Here is a 25,610-nt window from a genome sequence, read left to right as displayed (position 1 = left end):
TGGCCTGGGGGATGGTGGAGATCTAGTGCGTTTCCTGCCAGACCGCAGATTTTTAAATAATTTGAGGAAGCAGTGGATCAGACCACATCTAATCAAGAATTATGTGCGAACACTTAGGGATAGTCTGGAGTTTATGCAATGTCATGATGTGAAGTTTTTCTATGATTGAGCTTATTTATTAAGGCAGCACTGGATGTGGAAAATAGATCTAGGACACAGGCATGAGGACATTTTAATAATGTGTTTTCTGTTTGTAACTAATAGGATTTTCGGATGTAATTACTAAATCTTTTTATTGTTGTATTCGTATTTATTTGTGTTATAATGGATCAGAATAAAAATTATTAATAATACTACTAGCTACAGAAGAGGGTAGGTAACACTGTGGTGGGCCAAGTGTTGAGCTAGTTCGCAGATTTCTGTTTTCTTACTTACTTTCTGGTCGGAGTCTGTCATACTGTTCTGTGGAGTGCCGAAAGGGTCTGCTCTATCTCCAATTCTTTTTAGTATCTGTATCTGCCCTCTTCATCTTCTCATCTTATCTCACGGTTTTCGGTTCTACTCATACGCAGATGACACACAGATTGTGGTACGTCTCTTAATGACACTGCGGCCCGGCTCAGGAACTGCCTTGAAGATTTGGGTGCCTGGATGGCAACCAACTCTCTCAAACTCAATGGTAGTAAAACAGAGGTCCTGGTGGTCGGGACAAACATCCCCCTCAACTACTGGACCCCGGACATCTGGCCTACCTCTCTTGGCCCGTTCCCCTTACCTTCTCCCACGGGGAGAAATTTGACGGTTAAGTTTTCGTCTTCACTGACGATGACTGAGCATGTGGGTGCCGTTTGTAAAGCCGGCCACTTCAAACTGCGGACTCTGAGGAAGGTTCTTCCCTTCATCCCTGGTCATCTTCATGCCCTGGTGGTAGGAGCGCTGGTTCTTAGTACAGTAGATTTATGTAACTCACTGTACTTTGGCCAACCCCACTATCTACTTATTCGTATCCAAATGCTACAAAATGCAGCAGTTCGAGCAATATTGCGCCCTCCGGCGCGCACTCATATGGCCGCACTCTGGAAACGACTGCACTGGCTCCCTATTGAACAACGAATCCTATTTAAATCCAAGTGCCTGGTTCACCGTGCCTTTTATAAGGTGGGAGTGGAGTATCTGCAGGAAAAATTTGTTCACTATGTCCCCGCCAGCTCCTTGCGCTCACAGACTGCGCTACTACTTGAGGTTCCTCGCTTTAAACGTGCCCGAATTGGCGGTCACGCCTTTTCGGTGGCAGCAGCTAAAGCATGGTACCAACTTCCTTTGGCTCTTCGTGCTACTACCAACCACCTGGCTTTCAGGCGCGCCTTAAAGACTTTTCTTTTCTAATTCCATCTGCTTCACTCTTGTACCCTCCAGCGCCAAGATGCCTTTGGGCATATGCTGCGCTTTATAAGTCTATATAACATAACATAACATATATATTTTATTGATTATTCAAAATGTGCTATGCCATCACCCACCTGATGTCAAACCCATAGCTAAAGTTGGTGGTGATCGCCATTATTGTACTTGGTGAGGCACACCAACAACTTCACCCTACTATGATTCACAGGTAGTCCTCTCAGATTTAGAGTTCAGACATGGCTATTATATTCTGTCCTTCTAAACTCATGCTGATGGTTCTTTGTGTACATTTGTTTTTGCTTTTACAATTCGTTTTTATGTAGCTTAATTGTAACACTTGAAACCTGTGTCCCTATATGTACAGTTGATGATTTTCTTTTATTAAGCAAAGATCAAATAAACAATATTGGTTTGATGGGGGACTAAAATCAAATTCCCAAAACTAAAGCCATTTTAAAAAACTTGTTTTTTATTTCTTGTTCATAGACAAAGATCACAAGACATCACAAACTGGAAAAGGTTTTTAAAGTTTCAGATAATTTTGTAAGCTGAAACAAATATGGAAATCCTCTTTGAAAAATCATCTGTTCTTCAGCCAGTAATCCCACATTGTGCTTCGGTACGGGGAAGCAATTGCATTGGAAGTAACTAGTTAGAGTACCAGTAACTAGTTCCGTAAACTATGCAGGCAGACATGAGCAATGGAGAAGGCAAACACAAACAGTTTCTCAGGTTGGTCCAAGAAGGGAAGTTCTGCCTCCTCAAAGAAGAAATGGAGAAAGATGGCTCCCTGCAGAGCGGGATCAAGACAAAGCACTTTGGGAAGTCAGGCGACACTTTGTTGCACTATGCAGCCAGGCATGGTCACTTGGACATTGTACGCTACTTGACAGAGACCCTGGAAATGGATGTGAATGTGTTCAATAATGATTATAAGAGGCCACTTCATGAAGCTGCCTCAATGAGCCACAGGGACTGCCTGCTGTACCTGCTCAAGAGAGGTGCAGAGATCGACTGTTTGAAGAAAGCAGATTGGTGAGTTCATGACCTATGCATTGTTCATAGTCTTAGCCATTCCTTTATATGTGACGCTGTCTGTGATTCATAATTGATGCATTGCACAACCTTGTGGCCTTTGATCATGGATCAGTTTACATTTGATGGTCTTCTGTAATCTTTTCAACCATGCAAAAAGAGACACATCTCACATGTGAGCTGGGTATATATGCGAAAAACTAGACCCTTTTCCGTGCCGGCTTTGAAACTGGAAACCCATCAGTGTCTATGTAGTGTGTGAGCAAAGACTTAGCTGGAGAGTACTACACTCCTGTATTTTTTGTTATCCTTGTCAATCCTATGATTGAGTCTGCCTTCCACTATTCACATTAGTTTGCATTTACCACTGCAAACTTCCTATGTCTCCACTGTGATATGTCCTTTCTTAAGAACCTTAGTTCTAGAGCCATGCCTCAATAGGAATTTGCAGACCACTTTTACTCTGTGCTTCTGGAATGTATTAGTGTCTTTATAATATCCTTCACCATCTTCCCTTTGTTCTGTATGCTTAAGTCTCTACTGCTGATGTTCTACCATATTGGCACTTTTACTCTGGACTGTTTCAGATGTTTTTCATCCTGCTGAAGGTGTGGCGTTGGGCACGACCCTGATGAATGTTCTTCCAGCAGTGGAGGTCATTCTTAACCAAGGGTCTAATAGATAATTATTTAGTAAAAAATTGATCTCTCCCCCAGCAACATCTAAGACACAGATGACCTGGAAGTGGGAAGTACAAGCTGGGTAAGTGGCTCCTCCTAGCTTAGTTGTGGAGGACTCCCATTTTGGCCACAATAGGAGATATTGCCCAAATTACAGGAACTGAAGTGAGGAATAACAGATCGTAAGAATTATCTTGCCGGCCCCTGTTAGTGAACTGCTCACAACTTGCAAAAAATCGATCACAGTTTAAATTAAGTGGAAAATAACTTTTGTGATCAGCGTTATGAACATGAACATCTAGCTAAAGATCCCAAGCAACTTTAAGACGACAACAGTCGACTTGCAGACAAAGTCGAACAAAGCAAATATAGTTTCCAGTGGAATAAACTACACCTTAAGGAACTCCCACCTCAATTCTGCACTCTGCACTCTGAATCAAACGTTCTTCTGTGAATGTTTTGATGCACATTTGGGGGATGAAGCTGCTTCGATCTCTCGCTCCTTGCCCCTATCTCCCTCTTCCCCTTTGAATGGGGCGACCTTGCCTCATCCCTTTCTACCTCTTCCTCCAAACTCCTCCTTCTTGGTGACTTCAACATCCACCTCGGCTCTCTTGAGTCATCCACCTCTCAGTTCCTGGTCCTCTGGGACTACCTCTCTCTCACACTATTCTTCCTTCTGGCCCGACTCACTCCGCCGATCACACTCCTGATGCCATCATCTTTGGTGTCTCTAATCCAGTCACAATCCCTCTCTCCTGTTCTAACCACTCTCTCCTTTCCACCCACATGGGGCCCCTTGTCCCTCTATTTGAGCCACCACCTGCACTGCAAGCCTCCTTCGCTGTCATTAGACGGATGAAGCAGGTGTCAGTTGCTGTTTTCCCCTCCAACTTCATCCCCGTCCCACCCTGCTCCTGTCTCTCCCTCTGACTATATCCTTGCCAACCTGCATCTTGCCATCTCTAACACCCATGACATCCTTGCCACTGCCATGAGGATCTGCCTAAAACCTGCCATTAAGAACAACAGCTGGTACGACTCCAATCTAGCATCTCTGAAACGCAAGTGCACAGTTGCTGAACGGAAGTGGCAGACCTTGGGCTTATCCTCTGACAAATTTGCCTGCTCCAAAGACAATATTGCTTCTCTATCTGCTCCAAGAAACAGGCCCGCATCTCTGGAGCCAATAAAAACACAACCAAACTTTTCCAAATCTGCAAGGAACTCGCCAATCCACTAGCAGTCCTCTCTTGATCCTTCCCAGGTTCTCTGCACTGCCTTGGCCTCCCACTTCACATCCAAAATTCAGGACATCCTGTCCTCACTCTCCTCCACCCCCATCTCCTCTCCCACACCTGCTCTACTGCCTCCCTTGGCTCCCCTCCTCTCAACCCATTGACTCTCCTCCCTCCTGCCCATTGCACCGGATGAGGTCTCTAAAGTGGTCCGTGCTATGAAGGCCTCCTCCAAACAGGTGCTCCCCTGCTGCTCCAGAACCTTTAAGGACAACATTTCTTCTCTTGCCCCGGCTTTTGCTGACTTCTGTAACCACTTTTTTGCGACTTTCTCTTTTCCTCTATACCTCAAGCACTCGCTTGTGCACCGTCTCTTAAACAATCCATTGGCTGACCCCTCCTGCCGCTAACTATCACACTATCTCTACTAACCCCCTTCCTGGGTAAACTCCTGGAAATCTTGGTCATGCTCCAACTGACCTACCACACTGATCTTGTTGGTTGTCTTCATGGCCATCAATCTGGATTCCGGGCATCCAGAGGCACGGATACTGCTCTCCTGAACACCTGTCAAACCATGCTCTGAACTCCAACTCTCCTGCTGTTCTCATTCTCCTCAATCTCTCCTCTTCCTTTAACATGGTCAACCATTCCATCCTCATAAAATGACTCTGTGACACCCTCGACATCACTGACCAGGCATTGGATTGGCTGACCTCTTTCCTCACTAACCGCCCTTCCCAGCTGCAACTGGGCCCTTTCTCCTCCACCACCGCCCTCTCTACCTGTGGCGTTCCCCAGGGCTCTATCCTATCGCCATGGCTCTTCAATATCTGTCTCTCCCCTCTTGCTCATCTGATCTCCTTCTCTCCTCATTTCCAGTGTTATGCCGATGACGCACAGCTTTTCTTCAAACTTGCCTCTAGTTCCTCCCTCCCTCCTCCTCCTCTCTCATTTCGACTGTGTCCACCGTTCAGGCATGGTGTGCAATGAATGATCTCTGTCTCAATGCCAGTAAGACGAAGATCCTCCTCATCGGGACACTCGTGCCCTCTTTTCCTTCTCACCTCTGGCCACCCTCTTTGGGCTCTCTACCCCCACCATCTTGTGAGGCCAAAAACCTTGGGGTCATTTTCGACTCCTCTCTCTTCTTCACCCCTCACATCATGGACCTTACAAAGAAGTCCCACTTCCAGCTCCACCTCCTGAGAGGCATTCTTCCTTTTCTCACCTTCCCCCAGAAGCTCAATGTCTTCAGAGCTCTGACCCTCTCCAGGCAGGACTACTGCAACAGCCTCTTTCTCAATCTCCCTTTGCCCCTCCAGCTAATCCAGAATAGAACTGCAAGACGTATCCTTGGCCTCAAGACCAGGTACCTTATCTCTCTAGCCCTAAAATCTCTCCACTGGCTCCCGGTGGCTGCAAGCATCAAATTCAAGACCCTCTGCTTCATCCACAATGCCTTCTGGGGCCTGGGACCATGCTATCTCCAACTTCCCTCCCTAAATACTCCTCTGCTGGAGCCCTACACTCCTCTAATTCCAACTCTCTAACTGTCAAACGCTTCTCCAAGCGGAGGGTGGGGGGCAGGTCTCTCTCCTTGGCTGGTGCCTCCCTTTGGAACAGCCTCCCTGCCGCTCTCAGACTTGAGCCGGACCTCCTTAAATCCCTTAAACTGCTCAAAACTCTGCTCTTCTGTACCTCTTTCCCTTCCCTATTTATCACCCCACTACCACTGTGACCGTTGGCCTGATACCCATGAATCTCGAAGCATCCCAGGCCCATCCTCGAAAGTCAATACCAGCACTCCTCCCCCTCACTGCACAGCCCTGCGGCCCCCTGCTTGCTGGTTCAACATCCCACACTTGAGTCGCCTGTACTAGCACTTAACCTGAACCTCTACTCCTCGTCTCCCATTAGTACTTTTCTCCCAGGCCCTCCTTCAGCACTTGTCCAGTCTTCTGCTCCTCCTTCCACCCTCCTCCCCTGCACTTCTGCTCAATGTACTTGCACAGCCGACTGCCACAAGGTCTAGACGGACCACTACTGATTTCACCTATTCCCTTCCCATTTAGCCTTGTGGCGCTGGTATAAAGCACCTTACAAATGCTCAACCAAATAAATAAATAAATAAAATATTCTTGGTTCTAGATGGAATCCACTGGGAGTAGTTAACATTTCAAAAACAAAGAAATGTAACATTGGATGTCCTCACTACATTTAATTACTTCCATGTTAAAGAGTAGAATGTGAGTGCTGCCACAGGTAAAGCAACCTATCTATCGCAAGGTAGGATGACTCCTGTTGGGAGCATTTTCTTCTTTGCTTTCTGGAAGGTTAGGGGAAAGTTCTACTCAAGCCACTTGGAGCAAGTGGTGGAGTCATGGAGAATTTTTTTTTTTTTTTTTAATTAAAAGTTGTTTTAATCAAGTAAATCTTGATTTTTCAACATACAAAATTTACATAACGTATTTAAAATTCAAGGGAACATATTATGAAAAATAAAATAAAATTGATATTAACAAAAATAACGTCCATATACAAATTTACATAGTCATTAACAACAAACTAATTAGATACATATATATACCCAATCACTTTAAACAAAATAAGATCAATCATAAAACAAATAATAAGATAAATTCTGTATCTTAAACTTGATTAGTGAACTCCTTAAGTGCGACTTTGCACACTAACTTTGCTTTTAAGTCCCAAACTATACAAAAAACTCAATATTGCATATCTAACAACTTTCAATTGACTATTAGATAGGAGAAACCAGCAACGTGTTTGAGACATGGTCATGTACCCAGTAAATAAATGTTCAAAATGCACAGTTCTTTTTGTTTGCAAACTTTGGCATTCCACACATAAGTGTTGCATTGTTTCGACAGCTAATTGGCAAAACCGACACAAAGCATCGTTTTTTCCGGTAATTCTGCGATGGCACAGAATTTCTTTTATGGGCCAAATATTTAATCGAAATCTTAAATAATCATCCTGCTGTCGGGAATGTGGGAACATCATTAAGTAACTTTCTGTTTCCCCATAGCGTTTTAAGGCAAATGGGTTTTTCTTAAACTTTTTGTATAGGAGACATGCAGATCTTGTTTTTATCCAGTCATCTTCCCATATCCGCTTTTTTGCCTTTGTGGGATTACCTAACAATAGTGCCATTGAAAATCCGATATTAATAATGATTTTTTCTGCGTGATTTCTCCACGACACTGCAAATGGATCATCAGATCTTAAAAGATAAATAGCAATCATTCCTAACAACCCAGGATGATTAACGCTTAATATGCATTTTCGATACAACGAGCATAGCCTCCACTTATAGATGGCATATAGAGACAGGAGTCCTAGCTCGTGTCGCAGGATGCAAATGGGTTCTGACAATGGAAGGTTGAGAACACGCTTCCAATAGCATCCTTCCATAATGGCCCAGTATTGATATGATTTTCCCAAGACAGCCTCTGAGCCATAAAGAATTACCGGAATGAATTTTTGTCTATAATAAACCAATAATGGTACTATTGAAAACTTACAATATTTACTCCTTATTAGTCTGCTTTGTGATATACCTGTCGTTAGACGCTGTTTTAGATGTTGGTGATTCGCATTCTTATCTGGTGAATTACTTATAAAGACCCCCAAATAGATGTAAGAGGAAACTGAAGACAAGTTGACATTTTGTAAAGGCCATCTGTAGGTGGCTTTCCTTTGCATGCTTTTACCAAACTGCATAACCTTTGTTTTACTTAAATTAAAGGCGATGCAGTTCTTTTTGGTATAGGTATCCAATGCACACAAAAGTGCCCGTAATCCTTTGGGAGTCTTTGAGAATAACACCATGTCGTCAGCATAGAGTAGATAGGTAACATTAACCCCATTAATTTTGGGTGAATCTGCCACAGTTTTACTAAGATCTACACCAATATCTGAGATAAAAAAAAGTAAATAAAGCAGAAGCTAGCAAACAACCTTGTTTCAACTCACATGCAGTCTTAATTGGATCAGACAGTAGTCCCTCGCTAGAAAGTTTGATTTGTATCGAGGTATCTGTATGTAAGTCAATTATCCACTTGACAATTGACCGGGGACATTTTTTATCCATATGTTTTTTAAAAAGGAGTTCACGAGGAACAGCGTCAAACGCCATTTTAAAATCTATAAAAGCTATATAGAGTGGCTGATGTTGATGGGAAGCCTTCTGAATAATACTTGTAAGGGTAATAACATTTATAGTCGTCCCATTTCCAGGCAAAAATCCTGTTTGGAAGATGTCTCGATAGTTATTTACTTCCAACCAAATGTTAAATCTATTCAGGATTAGTCGGGCGAAAATTTTCCCAGGACAATCCAAGAGTGCTATGGGGCGGTATGCAGCTGGGTCATCACGCTCCCCTTTCTTAAATATGGGCAAAATGATAGACTTCTGCCAAGATTTAGGAATGACCCCTGTTGAGATGACTTTGCTAAAGATCTGATGAAGGATCATTGCCCATTCTTGTGGGTGATCTTTAAGTGTGCTATTATGGAGACCATCCGGGCCTATCGCCCTTGAGCGGCTCAAGTTTTTAATACATATCAGTATATCATTGATGGTGATGGTAAAGAAATAGGACCAGCCTAGGGAGTAAGTCTTTGGAATCAAGTTCGAAAAGGGCGATGCATAAAGCTTTTCACAGTAAGTTTTCCAGATTGCATTCGGAATAGCATTTGTTTGAACAGCATCCTGTGTTCTATGCGTAGCCTCATTTAGGCAAGCCCATATACCACTTGTGGACTTCTTAATAATCTGGGACATCATGGTTTCCCCATTTTGCTGGTAACGCACAGCTCTCTGACCCTTTAGCCATGTTCTATAGCAGGGATCCCCAACGTGTAGCTCGGGAGCAACATGTTGCTCGCGGCACCCTAAATTGTTGCTCGCCAGTTGCTCTGGGCCATTGTGTGGAGGCCTAGAAGGAGGTGCTGAATGGATGAGACCTCAGTAGCACTGTAGTCAGTACAGAGTCCCGGACTGTGCAAGAATGTTGGCCAATGAGCCGCTGTGTTTCCAGCTGGCTTATTTTTATACATGCAAGATTTGTGTTTGGTGCCACCATGCACATCATTTTACAATAAATGTCCTTACTAGTTATGGTAGTCTCATTGCTAAAACCCTGTCATCTCCAGTTACTTTGCCCAGCTGATAAATGTATTAATGAGTACATTATTTGAACCATGTTTGTGTCATGGAGAAAATTGGCCTATTCCGTTCCTTGGTACAGCTAGTATGAGCATAGTGGACAAGGAGGTGGTATGCATACCCAACTTTCCTTTATTAAATAATGTGCATGCACACTTTCTGTACAAGTGAGGTTTGTGTTTGATGCCACCATATTTATCGACAACATTCATTTTGGTGTCACCTGTATTTATATTACATAGTGTCCTAGTGGAAAAATGGTAATCGTTTGATACTGTGCCCATCTGGCACATGGTTAATGGGCAGATACGGTAAATGTATGCCCACATTTTTCATAATTAATTTTCCCTGTATTCCAATCCAATTAAGTTATTGTTAACTAATTTTTTATGCCATTTTGAAACTATAAATCTGACCAGCAGTGTACACACCCCTCATTAAATCATGGTTCAGTTTTCTTTTTGAGATTCTACATTCTGCATCGAACCATGGTGCATCCCTTTCTATAACCTGGAGCTCCTGAACTTGGGGGCATGGTTTGCCAATAGCTCTGTCCTGGATAGTTTCTCCTAAAGACTCAAACAAACTCACGCTTTCCTTTGTGGCCTCTGAACTGTTCAACAGTTTTAAGAGAATATCTTTATTTCTTGTGAATTAGTAATTCCTGCCAATGCCTCCTTTTCGAGCGTAGGCATCGCCAACCAGCCGCTCTGGCTGTCAGATATCTTCTTCGTGGTGCCTACCCTGGCCATTGGAAAATGAACTCCAGAGGATTGTGTTTACTCTTTGTTCAATAAGAAATGTAACATTTCATAACATTCCTGAAGAAAAAAAACATCCACAATACAGTCATCAATGACTGTGGAACAGTATTGCTGCTCTTGTATGCTTAGGAATGCACCATTTGCCATTGAAGATCCCATAATTTCCTAGGCAGAATCTCAGTAGACCTGAAAAATCAGTGCCCCGTTTGTGGCCCTTTTTACTGTCCATAAATTTGCACTAATATTTTGCTCAGGAACCTGAAACCCCTGGTAATGTTTACTTACTCCTACTCTATTTTTGAACAGTTGGACTGGTCCTATATGTCTAAAAATGTACTACTGACCACTCAATCTCCTCAACATTTCTTGTAAATCACTAAACGTCAAATGAAGTTAAAGGCCTTTCACATTTCCTTGACTAGAATAACACGTGGTCTAGATAACTATTAAGTACTGCAAATTAAATGTTCTATACACAGTTTTAACTTTGTTACATTTCTAATTTGTGTTGCAAACAATTTGTCCGCCAACTGTGCGCCGATATGTTCTGTCGAAAAATTGATGTTGCTCACCATTTAATTTGATATGCCAATTTTGCTCATTGCACACAAAAGGTTGGGGACCCCTGTTCTATAGGATGCTTTTAATTTTGTTTTTAAAAGCAAACGATAGGTTATAGGAACAAATTTTAAATTACGTAGGTCTCTTCGCAATTCAGCTTTCTTAGACTTTACTATTGGGTCAAAGGGATGACAATGTTTATAACGAACACTCTGGTCTGGCAGTTTTACCTGCTTAAACAAATGCATTACTGTAACATAACAGTCTGTTGACCCAGAAGACACAAGAAGGGCCGCATGAAATTGTTTTAGTCGATTTCTATTCCACCTCACTCGCGAGCCGCTGTTATTTACAAGATTTCGATAGGGATAAATCTCAACCATAGACGAACTTACAAACGATGACCTTGAATATCGCATAGTTAGCTTATTATGATCACTGTGGTCGGTTGCAACCACTTGCATAGAAAGTACACAGTTTAAAAATGTCTTGTGGACAAAAACATAGTCAAGTATTGCCCGTTGTGACCCTCTACTCCATGTATACTCAGCAGGGATATCCCCTATGATGGCACCATTCAGCATCACAAATCCTCTCTCATGCATCATGTTTGTCCAGGTTAATTCATCATCAGTATGGTCAGTACAAGTTTGTGATAACAAATGGAGATTTAAATCCCCTACTATGATGGTTTGACATATGTTACCTTCAAAAGTCAGGCGATCAAGAATCAAGTTTAGTGACCCAAAAAAAGATTCTGCGGTCATATTACCTCTGCTCCAATAAATGTTGACAATAACCAAGAGCTCACCACCTCTGTGGAGTCTAACTATTTGAAAATATGAGGAAGGAGAGACTAATTTTTCACTTACAAAGCCTGTAGCTTTCTTGATTGCAAGCAATAGACCACCACTGGGTCGACCTCTATGATGTTGTATGGCCGGTGTTATAATTATATCATGGGACGCCCAGATTGGGCAATCAACAAGCCAGGTTTCCTGTAAGGCTACCAGATCATAAGTTGCTAAATCTCTACTTGCAAGGTCAAATAAATGCTTATAGCCTCTCGTATTCCACGAGAGTAGGCTACCTGTACCTGCATTATATTATGATCTAGTAAAGAAGTCCTGGGATGCCACCATTCGTGGAGCAGAGTTAACAATCTGATTCGATTCTTTATTCTTGATGGACTGATATGTTCTGATTTGAGCTTTGTCCGTCACATTATTTGTGATAAAAGGGTCTTGAAACAAATTAAAACCCAATTCATATAGGATTGTTTTAGATTGCTACAATATATTCATTACAATTGTCGATTGAAGATGGATTCTTGCTTCAGAAAGGTCATTTGTATTAGTAAATTCAACCATGGTTATATCTGTTGATGATATATCAGACAGGGACGGGATTTCACTGCATATGTTCAAAATGCTAGCCCGATTTAATACATATTTGGGATAAGGGTCTTCGCGACATCTAATCACTAGGCAATTAGACTTGGACTTGACTTGTAATTTATTACCATCCTTGATATTCATATTGTGGGCTTGAGCATTTGTCTGGAAACAAAGGCTTGAAGGCATATCATTTCCTTGCGCTACTCGATTGCCCAGCTTTGCCGGACCCTTTAATAACTGGCTCACGTCAGGATAACGCAATAATTGCGTACCGCCAGCACCTTGGCAATTTTGGCTGGCTTCGCCAATATAAGCTGCAATTGATGATTTTATGATATCTCGAATGTCCTGGGTCTGGATGGCAGCTTTGGGCCACGACATCTGTTCATGTATTTGTGAGGGGCCATGTTGTTGGGGTAAGGAAACACCCGATGCATCTACTGATTGACGGGGCAGGGCTGAAAGCTCGGGTCGGCCAGAAGAGTCGACTTGCAATGGAAGAAAAGAGCCGAATTTTGTATTCACATCATTTTGTAAATGGGATTCACTAGTTGTTACTGTTTTTGGATTTTTCACTAAAGCTGACACCTTCTCCACATTAATACCCTTGGTTAACATAGAACTTACACTGTTCAAAGGTTCTGTGGAGGCCCCGGGTATGTCTGACATGTATGATTTGATGGATGTTCTAATTTCCTCTCTGAGTGCCGCTAAATTTGCTTGACTCAGAAGCCCATCACTCCCACCCGTAGGTGGCCTAGTCTGTGTGTCAACTTGTCCCACATTACATGATCCTACACCATCGGAGTTATTATCACTGGAGTCAGTATTATTTGATGTTTTTGGAAAATTAATGCACCGTGCTGAGTCTTGGGCACCCATACCAGCTGAAATAGTGACCAAGTCATCCAGGGGCCCGTAAGGCATGAAGGTTTGCATAGCTTCTTTAGGGCCTGATTTTACCAAATTGACTTTTGCAAGCTTTGCAGTTTGTTCACGTCTAGAGGGGGCTTTGATGAACTTACGGCCTGCAACCTGGGATCTGGCACCTCTGCCTTTCGTAAATAGTTTTCTGGAGGCAGTAGGCAGAGGGTCAGTAACTACTGCCGATGTTTTAGTTAGATTCATCCTAATAGGTTTAGATGAAAAAAATGTATTGTTTGACAATACTGTGGTAGGTAAGGACTCTTTCTCTTTGATCAGACCATCAGGGTCATGGGCAACTATGCTATCAATACATTTGCTGGAATTATTTTGTACTGTATCTCTATTGGATGTAGATGGATCAAATTCAGCAACCATTTGCAAGGCTGGTTGATCACAACCATTGGGATCTACCTCACACAGACTTTGGTTATTGTCTGTTTCAGACAGCACACACACTTGTATACAATCAGCATTCATTATGCTACATGAATCAGACCGATAGCCTTGAACAGTCTCAACATTGGACCGCAAGGTCACTTGCTCCACAGGCGGTTTTTGTGAAAGCACCGCTATACCGTTACTGCATTGCTCTAGTAGGATGGTTTGATTATTGAGCTTGCCATCTAGTACTTCATAAAGTTTCGCTAAAGCAAGCAACGCAGTATTCATGGCGCTAAGAGTGTTATTAAGCGCCGGGGCTTCCGGAAAAGAAAACCGCTTGGAGCAGTTCTTATTAATAAAAAAGTCAGACTCTCGATGAGGTTCCTCAAACCTTGTCCTTCGAGGAGTCGGAGCAATGAAAGAGGGCGATTCCTCAATATAATTGGAGTTAGATATTTGATTATTGTCTGGGGGGGTTTGGTGACAATTTTCAGTAGGCTTCACCGCTCCTCCAGAATTGCTTACCTGATTTTCTATCCCCATAGTATTATCTGGCTGTAATTGAATTAAATCCCCAGTATTTGAACAAATATACATAACATCTGCTAAGGGAGAACTCAATCCTCCCGAAATGTTCATAAATTCCATGACTTCCTCATCAATTTCCCCTGCTCGAACAGACTCCTCATGGGCAGCATGCAAACAATGTTGGGCTGCTGCTATGCAGCAAATGGGCTCCAACATTGGCTGAGTGTATACATCAGCCTGGGTCCGGGACTCTCCGCCACCCTGAGGATCATCCAGAGTACAGGCTGTCACAAGAGTCAAATCTGTCACTTCGCTTGAAAGATTGGGAGTTACATGCACATCAGCGACAATCAATGTACTGGGGATTTCATTCATATTTTCGACTTCATCAACACCAAGGGGTTTTATGTATGTGCTAATAATGGGCAAAGGTCCAGAACTGTCACTCACACTGGTCTCAGCCAACACGCTCTCTGACTCAGTCTCCGAACATAATGATTGTGTTGCGGTCAAAAGTGTCGGAGGACTGGTTGACAAACACACATTAGACCCACTCTCTAGACTGGACAGGGTGTCTTGGGAATAATACAAACGAATGTCAGATGAAAGTGACATTGAGCGCTGGAGATTATGCTTTTTGCGGTTTAGTCTATTATTGCTTTTATTCGCGGCCATCTCTAAATTAAATAATTGGCCAGGATTATTTGCAGGCATGCCTGATGTTAATTTAAATTTTTTACTGACCGTAGTTGACATATTAAGTTGGTGAACAGCTAATTAGGCAGAGCGAGAAAGCAGCCGCAGCACGCTTGCACGCGAGACAGCAAGACAGCCCACTCAGCAACCACTCTTGCTAAACGCGCGCGCTAAACGCGCAGCGTTGATGGTTTTAAAGAGGATGCTGGGAAAGGGGCAGGCAGGAAGTCAAGAAATGACCCAATGATCGTCAATGACATGGACTGGTTACACAATGTACTATGGAAAAATAGAGAAAATAAGAAAAATAAGCCACTATTCGCTGGATAAAGTCAATCAGTTCCTTAGTAGACCCTTTTAAAAACAATTTGTACCAAAGTTCTGGTTCTTCAGAAGCAAACAGAGTCCAATCCAAAATCGATCTTTGCACAGGTCACAGGAACAGCATGGAAGACAGCAAGACAGCCCACTCAGCAACCACTCTAGCTAAACGCGCGCCATGGAGAATAATCCTGGGGGTTACTTACCCACGTACTCTTGTTGAAGTTGAACGTCATCAGAGCTATATATAGGGTTCAATCCCAAACATGAACGTGTCATCAGAGCTATATATAGGGTTCAATCCCAAACATGAACGTGTTTGGGATTGAACCCTATATATAGCTCTGATGACAACTCATTTTTGAATGCACAAATGCGCTAAAAACGTTTCAAGTCAAATTGTAGAGGGGCACCCCATTTCATTGATGCGGGACCACTGTGTCCTTGAGATGCAACTATACAATTAGCTTCCTGACGCCCTGATAATGACCAAGCTGGTCGAAACACGTGTTGGCTGTTCTACTTGCTACTGCAAAAGTCAAATACAGAAAATTCAATTTAAAGCCAAGACTTGAATTATTCTTAAAATTGTATAATTTGTTTGAACAAATATTGTTATGTTTAGATTATCTGCATCAAGATAATTACTGTCACCAAGCGCGAAGATTGTCTTATAACACCTACAATAATATATTCACTGGAATGTGTACCTTTGTGCGAGGTCCATAGTTATTAAGACTCTCGCTGCTGGTCTTTTTCTGCAGACTCAAATAGGCTTGGAGAATAGCGCTCAGACAATCGTATCTATCCCACGATCTGAGAGAGGTACATTAGTAGGAAGAACTCATCTCCTACACTACGGGTCAAACACCTGACGCCTGCATACCTGAAGGAGAGCTCTGACACAGAACAAATGCTTAACACTATGAGTATTCCATGAAATTAGGGAGTCAGTGGATTGGTCATCGATCTTCTTTTGCTAATCATCGCTCTTGCGATGACTCCTCCCCAGTTCCGATCTTCTTAGAGGGGACACCTCTTTAAAGTTTGTCTTCTCCTGTCTGTGGGTATTTCCTTCCGCCCTTTCAGCTAGTACTGCACGTCTTGATTCAATCCTCGTAGCATTTTCCTCAGCTAGTTGCATTTGTTGATGTTTGCATTCAGACTCTCTACAGTTGTTATCAATGTATGAAGTTATTTCATAACCAAATGTCAATAATTCGTTGCTTGCTGCCATCAGTGTGTTTCCGATTACCATTGAGTCGACATGTAGGAACACGCAGTCAGACCTTCGTTCCGGGACATACTCTACTATAGCAATATCTGCTGATGCTAAAGTTCGTAACGATGGAACACAATGTAACAGTTTCAATATGTTGTGCCTGTTTAGATTTATTTCATTTTTGCTTCCAGGCAATGTTTTAAATTTGAAGTTTCTTCAATGAACTCTGCTGCTTTGTTCTTTTAACACTGTCTTTTTTGAGGCGCCCACCTTGCCGTTTCACTTTGGCCGAAGTACATTTTGGATTTAACTTCAATACAGGACCCCTTTCGGGGAATCAACTGAGTCCTATTTTGATTTCGTTTGTGGCTTCTTGATGGACTGGTAATTTCGGTTTGGTCTTACATTGGTGTTTATACCAGCAGCTTTCTGGAGCTCCTAAATATACACAACCTCTTCAGCAGTTTTTCTATGCTTTAATGTCGATGTTAGCCCATTAAATATTTTTACAACAGTTGGATCCGTGTTCACGGACGGTTTGTGGTGCAACCCCTTTGTCCTTTCACCATCATAACATGATGGAACTTCAGTTGTTTGACTGTGGTCCCTATCTTGGGGGTCATTCTCCATCAGGCTACCGTCTTCAACTTCGTTGATCGAGTAAGTGGACATATTCAATAGTTTGTCAGTCATTTTCGAGTGGTTATCGTCTGACCCGCAGTTTTCCACTCTTGCCCTTTTTCTTGCCTGACTTTCATCTGATGTAGGAAACATTTTCAACGGTTCATGACTGACAGATACCATTGTTTTAATTTTGGAAGACTCGCGTTCGAACAATGGCACTGGTGGTGGTGGTGTTAAGTTCCTAATGAATCTCCTTGCACTGTTAGATTTTGCTTTATTTCATTGACTTTGTGTACTTTTGATGGTATACCCGTGGTACTCTTCAAGTTGCGACTCCTCGATAGGCCCACTTATTGGTAAAGACTTATTTGTTTTAGCAAGAATTTCGAACGTTGGGTTTGCATCTGTAGCTTTGGTGAGGTTTATCTTTTGCACATTTCCTCGATCATGCCCCTTATGGCTTCCTGTAACCGATTGGACAGCCACCTTTGGGCCTGCGGTCTCTGAGCCAGTACTTGTCATTCCTCTGGATGTCGCAGCGGCAATGCCATTTGTAGTCTTCATCTTGGTCGGCTAATTGGGATGTTGTACTAATACATGCTGTGATGGACCCTTGGGTCTGCTCGTTGATTTGCTCGAGGTTTGTGGGCGTGTCTCATGGGCATTACCGCTGTTTAATGTCTCAGCTTGCGTTTCGATTACAATCTGTACCCGATTCATAAATATGGGCGTAGGCCTTCTCCTTCCATTATAGGCTTCTCGCATTTTGATTTACAGTTACATACATCAGATCCTTTCTTTGCACCCATGTTGTCGAAATTATGCCTCACCCATTTCGTGGACTCGATTACAGCTTCCATCAGATCAGATTTACTTGCGATTTCGTGTTGCGCTAAACCGCTTAATCTGTTATGCCATTTTGAGGAAGTTTCAGCTTCACGGTCAAGCCTTCTTTGGACTTGCTCTGTGAAGATATCTAGGGCACTCAGTTTGGAATTTATCATCGCCAATAGCGATCCCTGGTCCTTTAAGGAATCATTTATTGCTTTGTATAGCTTTACAAAAGGAACCATTGCGATTGTGGTGGCAGCCAGGACATTATTGGGTATTTGGAGCCCAGCTGCTACTGACAGCTGGCTTTTGTTATTCGATACATAATCAGCAGTTTTGACGCTTGATGGAATTGTCGACTCACTAGCAGCTGGTTGTTGAGCTGAGCTTCCCTGTGGCGAATTATCTGCATCTGTGTTACACGGTCGGTCATAATGTCCATTACCAAGGGTCACTTCCCCTCTGAATATTGTTTTAGGTATTGGTTTCTCTTTCGGCATCTGCAGGGTGCTTGTCCGATCTACTGGCAAACCATACGCTACAGGACTCTTCTCATGTAACATAAAGGTGTTGTGTTTTTTCCTAGGATAATTCAATTGGGGCCACTGGGAGAAGCAACGCCGGACGCCCAAGCTGGCACTGTTTCACTACTAGCATTTAAGTCGTCGCATAATTTCAAAAAGTCGGTTTTTAATTGCTCCGTTAGACGGGCCTCTCCTAGTGCTAAATCTTGACATTTTTTTGCCGTGTCCTCTGAATTATTTGGCGAACTGAGGGTGTACCGGCTCCCACTTCCTTCAATGGGGTTTTAGGAATGTGTCTAGGATCACTTTGAGGGTAGATGCATGTGGGGATTCAATTTAGGATGCAATTTGGGACGCAATTAGAAATTGCATCCAACCGTGCATCACTCTCAATTTTCAAACTCGCGCCACTTAGACGCTTAGATTTTACCTCACCAATGTCATCAGACTCCACGGGTAAGCTCTCTGAGCTTGATTTGTTTATGATCTGATGTGTGCCATGGAACGCGTCAGTGGAGAACTGGGAGGGGCTATCAACATTTGTCAGCGTCTGACTTGCAAGTGGCAAACCAGTAATCGCAGGCAGGGCGCTGCTGCTCGTTTTCTCCTTAAAAGCAGTGCTTTGTAGATCATACTCCCCTGCATTCACTTTCGCTTTGGGTGCAATTTTTCGTCTTCAGTTTCCAATACCACCTCGAAATAGTTACCCAAAGCCCCACCCCCAATTTATACATTTTTCACAGCATCCATGACGTAAACTTCCAACATTTCACTGTCTGTAATGTCAATGTTAACGTTCATAATGTTTCTAGGTTTAGTGTTTGTCATGATGTACACATTATGTTCAAACCGCGGCAAGTTCTTAGTTTCCAACGTGTCAGCCTTATCTAATTGCCACGAGACAGATCGTATGAGCAGGGACGGGAGGCAGGCAGAGGGCATGCCGGCGGAGACAGGGCAGGGAGCGGGAGAGGTGAGAAACGCCATCGGAAACACCAACGGTGCCTCACCTTCCCCACTCACAGCCAGTACCGCATTTCTGCGCTCTTCGATCTCGCTTGTTGTTGTCGCTGATTTTGGGTCCGATTTAGTGCGGCCATGCAGTTACTTCTGTCTTGTCAGGGGGCCATTATCAGACATGTCTTTTGACAAGTCTTAGCTCCACAAGCTGTGCACTTTACGATGTTACAATCAGTATTGCTTACGTCGATGCCGTTTCGCCGCATGAATACAGACTCAGTCACTTTGCGTTCAGTTTCAATTGATTTTAATTAGTGCTCACCTTCTGACTATTTTATGAGTCCAGCTTCTGTTCGACTGCTGCGACTCTCGGCGTCTAACTGGAGCACACTGGACTCGCTGCCGGACTCTGCGCGCCCCCTGGTGTTTAAGTAGGGGTAGGGTAGTCTTTCCAGTTGAAGGTGTAGAACTCCTCCAAAACTCCAGCAAGGAAGAGAGCAAGGAAACACAGTATCCAGCAGGTAAGCTGGAGCAGACTGGACTCGCTGCTGGACTCTGCATTTACACCTTATTTCCCAAAGTCCTGGAAATCCCTGACTCTGTCCCTTTTTCACTAACATACATGGCTCTGGGGCTGCCTCCTGTCGGACTGACTGGAGCCTTCCCAGGGGCTGTGTGTTGTTGGGTACACCATTGGGGTGGGACCTGTCTGATTGGAGTCTGAAGTCAACTTACATTCTGTGTTGTGGGTGTCTGGTTTTGGTTGTGTGACATGATGCATGGGCCAGCCCTGACTGAAACTGGAGTGAATGCAGTGTAGTGTTCTGAAAGGCTGGGTGCTTAATTCAATCCATGTTCTGTGTTTTGGGTTTCTAGTTTGTGTGAATGGCCTGAATGCCTGTGAGCCTGATTGGTTGCCTACCTGCATGAATGCACTTGTGTATGATTGGCTGACTGAGCCTGGCTCAGCCTGAGTGATTGGGGAATGAATGTGTATAACACTCACCAATTTGTTCTGAAGCTGAATCTTGAAACTGACACCGTTCTGAAGCTGAAACCTGAAACTTGAATTCTGCATCCAGTCAGAGTCTGCGGCTGCATTTCTTCAAGGAATCCGAAGACTGCTGAGCTGACCCAAAGACGGAATCAAGAGAAGACCTGGTAAGGCGACCTCTTCCCGAGCTACGAGGGACTATTGTGCACGTGCTACTCTTCACCAGATTACCCTGGAAGCCAGTCCTGTGTGCCTCCCATCCCGAGAAGGATGCCAGGATCCCATCTAAGGCCAGTTAATGTAACAGGGTAAAACTCAGGGCAGCCACGGTTATGCCCATATCAACCGTAAAACAGAACCTGGTCCTCATATTCAGTGTACATCCCGGTCCTCGTTTTGTTCGGTTCTCAGAGGGAAACATTTTCCCTTTAACGAGAAAGCTGTGTGCAAACACAAAACCTTAATACGTGGTGGCTAGCAGTTACATTGGAAACATTGGCGTCCTTTATGTAGGCGCAGCTTTCTGTCTCCTGTACGGAGAAGCGTCTGGGAATGCGGTCATGTGACCTCAGAGACTTAAGCCCCCCCACGCACTTATCGGTGTTTCTGAATTTGCACTGTTAGCCCGAACCTGCGTTCTCTTGTGAATACTTTTTTGTTACCAACCTCGTTTCTGTTGTCAAGACCTTGCATCTTCTTGTTCCTGTTCTGCTTTGGTGTTCTGATAACGACTCTGCCAGGCCTACTGGATTGCCTTGCCCACCGACTCTGTACTCAGCTGCACGGTTCCCTAACAACTTAGATTTCCTCCCGGACTTCTTGTTACTATTTTGTACCTTGCCACACGATTCAACACTGACATGGACCGCAACTCGGACTGCATGAAACGTGTTCTGCTAATTGGAATTTACCCGCAAGTGATTGACTATTTGCAAACCGACGCATACACAGTACACAGACTAGAGACTTCCTCAAGTGTACGCTGACTTTTGCTAGGCGTCCGCGTGCCGTCGGGTCAGGATTTCCACTTGGATCTCGCATTCTTCCACGTCTCGTGTAGACTCCCTCATGCCTTCAAGACATTCACTTAATGGAGCGTTTGCTGTTCAATTGGGAGTTTGAATCCCTCATTCATGAACTTTGAAAGGCTACAACACGGTAAGCCATTTCATTGTTTTTTGAGTCTTTTAGTCAGCTTCACCTGTATCTTGCACTTATATTTATTCGGCGTTTTGTTACAGAACTTCTGACTTGTTGTCACTGTAGACCCTACCACTGCTACGCTGACCTCACAGTCATCCTCTGCTGTTTATTGGCACAGGTTAGCTTTTGTCTTATCGACTGATAGCAAAGTTCAGTGATTACCAATTGTTTAAGTGACGCATATGTTCTTGTGTTTCCTTGCAGCCATCGGTGTCTCGTGTTGTATCCCATCTTTCAATTAATGGACTCCTCTGTATGTATATTTTGACATTCAGAGGAGTACATTAGTAGGAAGAACTCTTCTCCTACACTACGGGGTCAACTACGCATCTTCTGAGTGCTTTGAGGGAGAGTTCTGACAAAGGGGTCTTCGTGAGTCCAGAAGAGGAGTGCTTGGACATCTCAATCCGAAGTCCAGTTGTGTCACGCAAAGGAGTGTTTGTGACCGCTGGAAGCCAGATTGCTGCATATCGCCCAGAAGAGGAGGTACCCTGTGTGAGAAACTTGAAAGTGTCTCTCCCACTAGTCCCCAGGGATCTGTCATCCAGGTGGCCAGGACATGGCCAGCACTTTTGGATCCCGTTCCTGGGGGTCGACCAGTGCGGGAGGATCACCTAGTGAAGAGGTTTTCGGGGAGTGGGACACCAGATGGTGAGATGCGGTATCCCCTTCCCTGTAAAACCTTTAACCCATCCTACAAGGTTGGATATTTAGGAACTCAACACCCCCCTTTTACAACATGAACACGTTCATACAGCCTGCTATGAGAGAAAACAGAATAACACCAGACCAGTATACCTGACATGTCCCAATACAATGGTCAGGCGAGGTCAGACAATTACTGACCATCACACACACCTGACATTAAGCTTCCTGACCCGGATAAAAGGCAGAGTACAAGAGCACACTCTGAGCGAGGCAAAGCACATGACAAAACGGTAGTTTCGAGACGACAATTGAACTAGAGAAGAAAGACGGCAAAACAGAAGGGGATCGCAAGGAGGGAAATTCCCTTGACCTTTTCGACAAGGAGCTGTTAGTTTCAAGAAACCTCAAGAATAGAAAGCATCAGACCAGGAAACCAGACTGGAGAATCCTGCATTGTGTTTCGGAGATACCGGGGACCTCCTGTGTCAATAATCAAGGCGGGAAGACGCTCCAGCCACCGTGGTACCATCCTTGGCTCCAAGAAGAAAGCACTGTCCATGAAATCAACACAGCCGGTGAGTTGGGGAGACAGATACAAGACTGGTCTGTGTTTAAGCCAAGGTTGCAACCAGCAACATTGTATGGTGAGCGCTGAAACGAACATTGTTAAAAAGTGTGTGATAAGAGACACAAGTAAATGTTAAACGGCTGATAAGTGATTGAACTTTCAAAGTAAGATACAATATCTTTGACAGAGTGATCCGGCACCGCTTGGCTGCTCAATCGAAGGTTTCTGGAAGGTATCCAACTGAGAAGTGGCAAAAGTGAAAATGAGAAAAGGTTATATCAAGAAGAGAATGAGTAATTGTGGATCAAAGTGGCCCTGCGATGGTTCAAGCAAAACCCTGCGCACAGTCAAAAGTCTTCGATTTTGATGAAGTAGGTAAAGTTTGGAAAAGTAGGTACATTTGGTCTGAGCCCGGCAGAGGGGGACCCGGGGTGAACGGTAAATCACCCGAGAAGTCACATATGTGAAATCTTAAGAAGAAAGGAACTTTAATGTTTGTGCTGTTGCATCAGGCCCACTGGAATAAGGGATTTTGAATTAACTGCATCCTCGTGCTAGAGAAGCCAGAGAGTGTGCTAAGCTCGAGTGTGCCACCTTGTCCCGTGCTGAATACGTGGGGGAGGGAAGCCAACGGCTTGAGTATCTGGACATATAATTTCTTGAACACTTTTCTCTTGCATAACTTTGTTTCCCTGTCATGATTTACAAAGGTTACAAACGAGTTAAGGCAGGTTTGCCACAGATTAAACCACTTCACTCACTGTGCGTACAAAGTAAGACATTTACTGTAGACAATATATTGTCATTGATAACGCTTTTGAGGGCCTCGGAAAGCGAGCACATGGCTTGATCCGTGGCTCTAACAAACGCGATTAACAAGACATGATAGATGCCTCTTCCTAACCACAGATTAGCAGCCTTTGGTCTTCAACGACTTAATGCCTTGAAAATACATGTGGTCTTGACACCAGCATAGTAATAAGCTATGGATGTTCTTTGGGCAAAAAACACTCATTAACACACAATGCAAGTGTAGCTTTCCGAAGACAGAATCGGACACTAACTGTAAACCCACAGGCACTTGCCGTTAGGGTCAGTTAAAGGGGAACAGTTTCCTCCTTAAACCAACCACAAGCATCAGCTTCCTGTGTCAGATGGACTCGTAGCAGAAAGCAGCCAGGAAGCAGGGTACCAGAATACATGTGTGGTTAAAGCGTCCAAAGCAATAGTCACATTCAAACTCTTTCAGAAAATGCATTCGATATAATGGCAGTCGAAGTAGGCCAGGAGAAACACAGCACCTTGCCTGTTCGTCGAGCGGAAGGCCATGCATTTCAGTGGGAATAATCAAGGAGCAAGGACATCACCTTTCACTTGGGTTCTCACATAGGTAAATAATGGGTGCACTGCAAACCAGATCGAGGAAGTGATGCACATAGTACACGTAGGATGTCACGGGTGTTAATATAAAAGCACAACAGACTAAGGCTGAAAGAGATTCCGCAGCAGGCTGACCACGATCGTGGGGGGTTGGGAAGAGCAGGTGCTAGCAGGTCGGAGCAGCAAGCCCAGGAGACCGTGAGTTTCAAGTGTGTTGGTTGAACCTCTCTTGCATATGTTAGACTGACGGCGTGTTTTATTATGTCACTCCACTCCTGATCATACCATAGTATAGCTTAGACAAACATAACATGAACTCCATGATGGCTCAAGCTGGTGTTTCAGAATGATGAATTGTACTTTATCTTTGTTAAATGCGAATCATGCTTATAGCTTACGCTACAATGCTTGCTCTCTATCTAACAGTGTGCTATGTTTTTACTGCATTAATCATAGCTGGTGTAATGATAATCAAATCTAGTAGAGATCAGAAATGATATTAAATATATTGACTTGCTACCTTCCAGTGTCAGCTTCATATTTTTGAATAATGCTTCAAAGGAGGTCTCTCTGAGTCAGAACGAACTACACAATATTCTCTGGCTGAATTTTGGTCAATTATGACTAGAGGTGCAAACACTCAGGGAAACTGTCAAAGCGCTAGGCCGGAACCCATGAGGCGCCTCTCATCATAACTTAAGACTTTTGATTCTGTGCCCACACCACACAGCCCTACCTAGGGTCGAGGGGGGCGGGCAGGGAATCACGACCTAAGGGGCAATTAAGTCAGATGGCACCCCAATAAGATGCAACGTCTTAAAGATGACCAGAGCATTACTACTATTTAAATAACCTCATGTCCCAGTCACTGGAGAAGGACAGGGCAGATACATTTCTTTTTTTCTTTCTAAAAATCTTTTTTTTTTAATTTAGAGGTTAGAGTGCGTACAGGAGATGGCGCACAATGAAATCAGAGCCAGACATCTCACGGCCTGACATACCATTGTTTGATTTTTTCCAGGTGATTTACTCAGATGGGTCAGATATCCCAGGTATCCGAAGACTAAGCGACACACAGATTGGATTGAAGTCCTATTAGACTCTGGGTCTGACATTTCCATATTTGAATGCAGCCACAAGGCACTATTGGAGCACACAAGGGCACACAGGAATGCACAGATTACTACTCCCACTGGGCAGACATTGGCACATAATGAAGTGTATTTCGTGACAATTCAGCTAGAAGTCGAACACCCTAAAAAGATTGAAGCACTATTTTGGCCACAGCTACACATCCAATATAAAGGGCTGTTAGCATTTCAAGACTGGGCACCTTTGTATGTAAGGCAAGCACCAAGGGGTGAAGAAGTGGTAATCCCTGCCTTTTCAAAAGAGGTGAGTGGGGAACTAATGCAAAAATACGCAAGAAAATGGTCAGCGCTGGCAGCTGTTTAAAAATCATGTAGGGCACGATAAAGAATGTCCAGCACATGTGATTCCAGTGCTGAAACCACCCCCGCCACAAAGGCA

General features: G+C 43.7%; 1 protein-coding gene across 1 annotated transcript in view; it reads left to right on the top strand.

Moving 5' to 3' along the window:
• The window catches only part of ANKRD16 (ankyrin repeat domain 16), a 472,159-nt gene that overhangs the window by 58,549 nt on the left and 388,000 nt on the right, over positions 1-25,610 (top strand). The window contains exon 2 of the mRNA XM_069629652.1: positions 1,891-2,439. Coding sequence (XP_069485753.1) covers positions 2,087-2,439 — 353 coding nt within the window. The 5' untranslated portion in view covers positions 1,891-2,086. The remainder of the gene's footprint in view (positions 1-1,890; positions 2,440-25,610) is intronic.

Source organism: Ambystoma mexicanum, chromosome 12 (assembly GCF_040938575.1).
Source record: "Ambystoma mexicanum isolate Mex_15411 chromosome 12, UKY_AmexF1_1, whole genome shotgun sequence".
Lineage (NCBI taxonomy): Eukaryota > Metazoa > Chordata > Amphibia > Caudata > Ambystomatidae > Ambystoma > Ambystoma mexicanum.
Note: the sequence above shows the minus strand (reverse complement) of the source record. Positions and strands in the feature narration are given on the sequence as shown.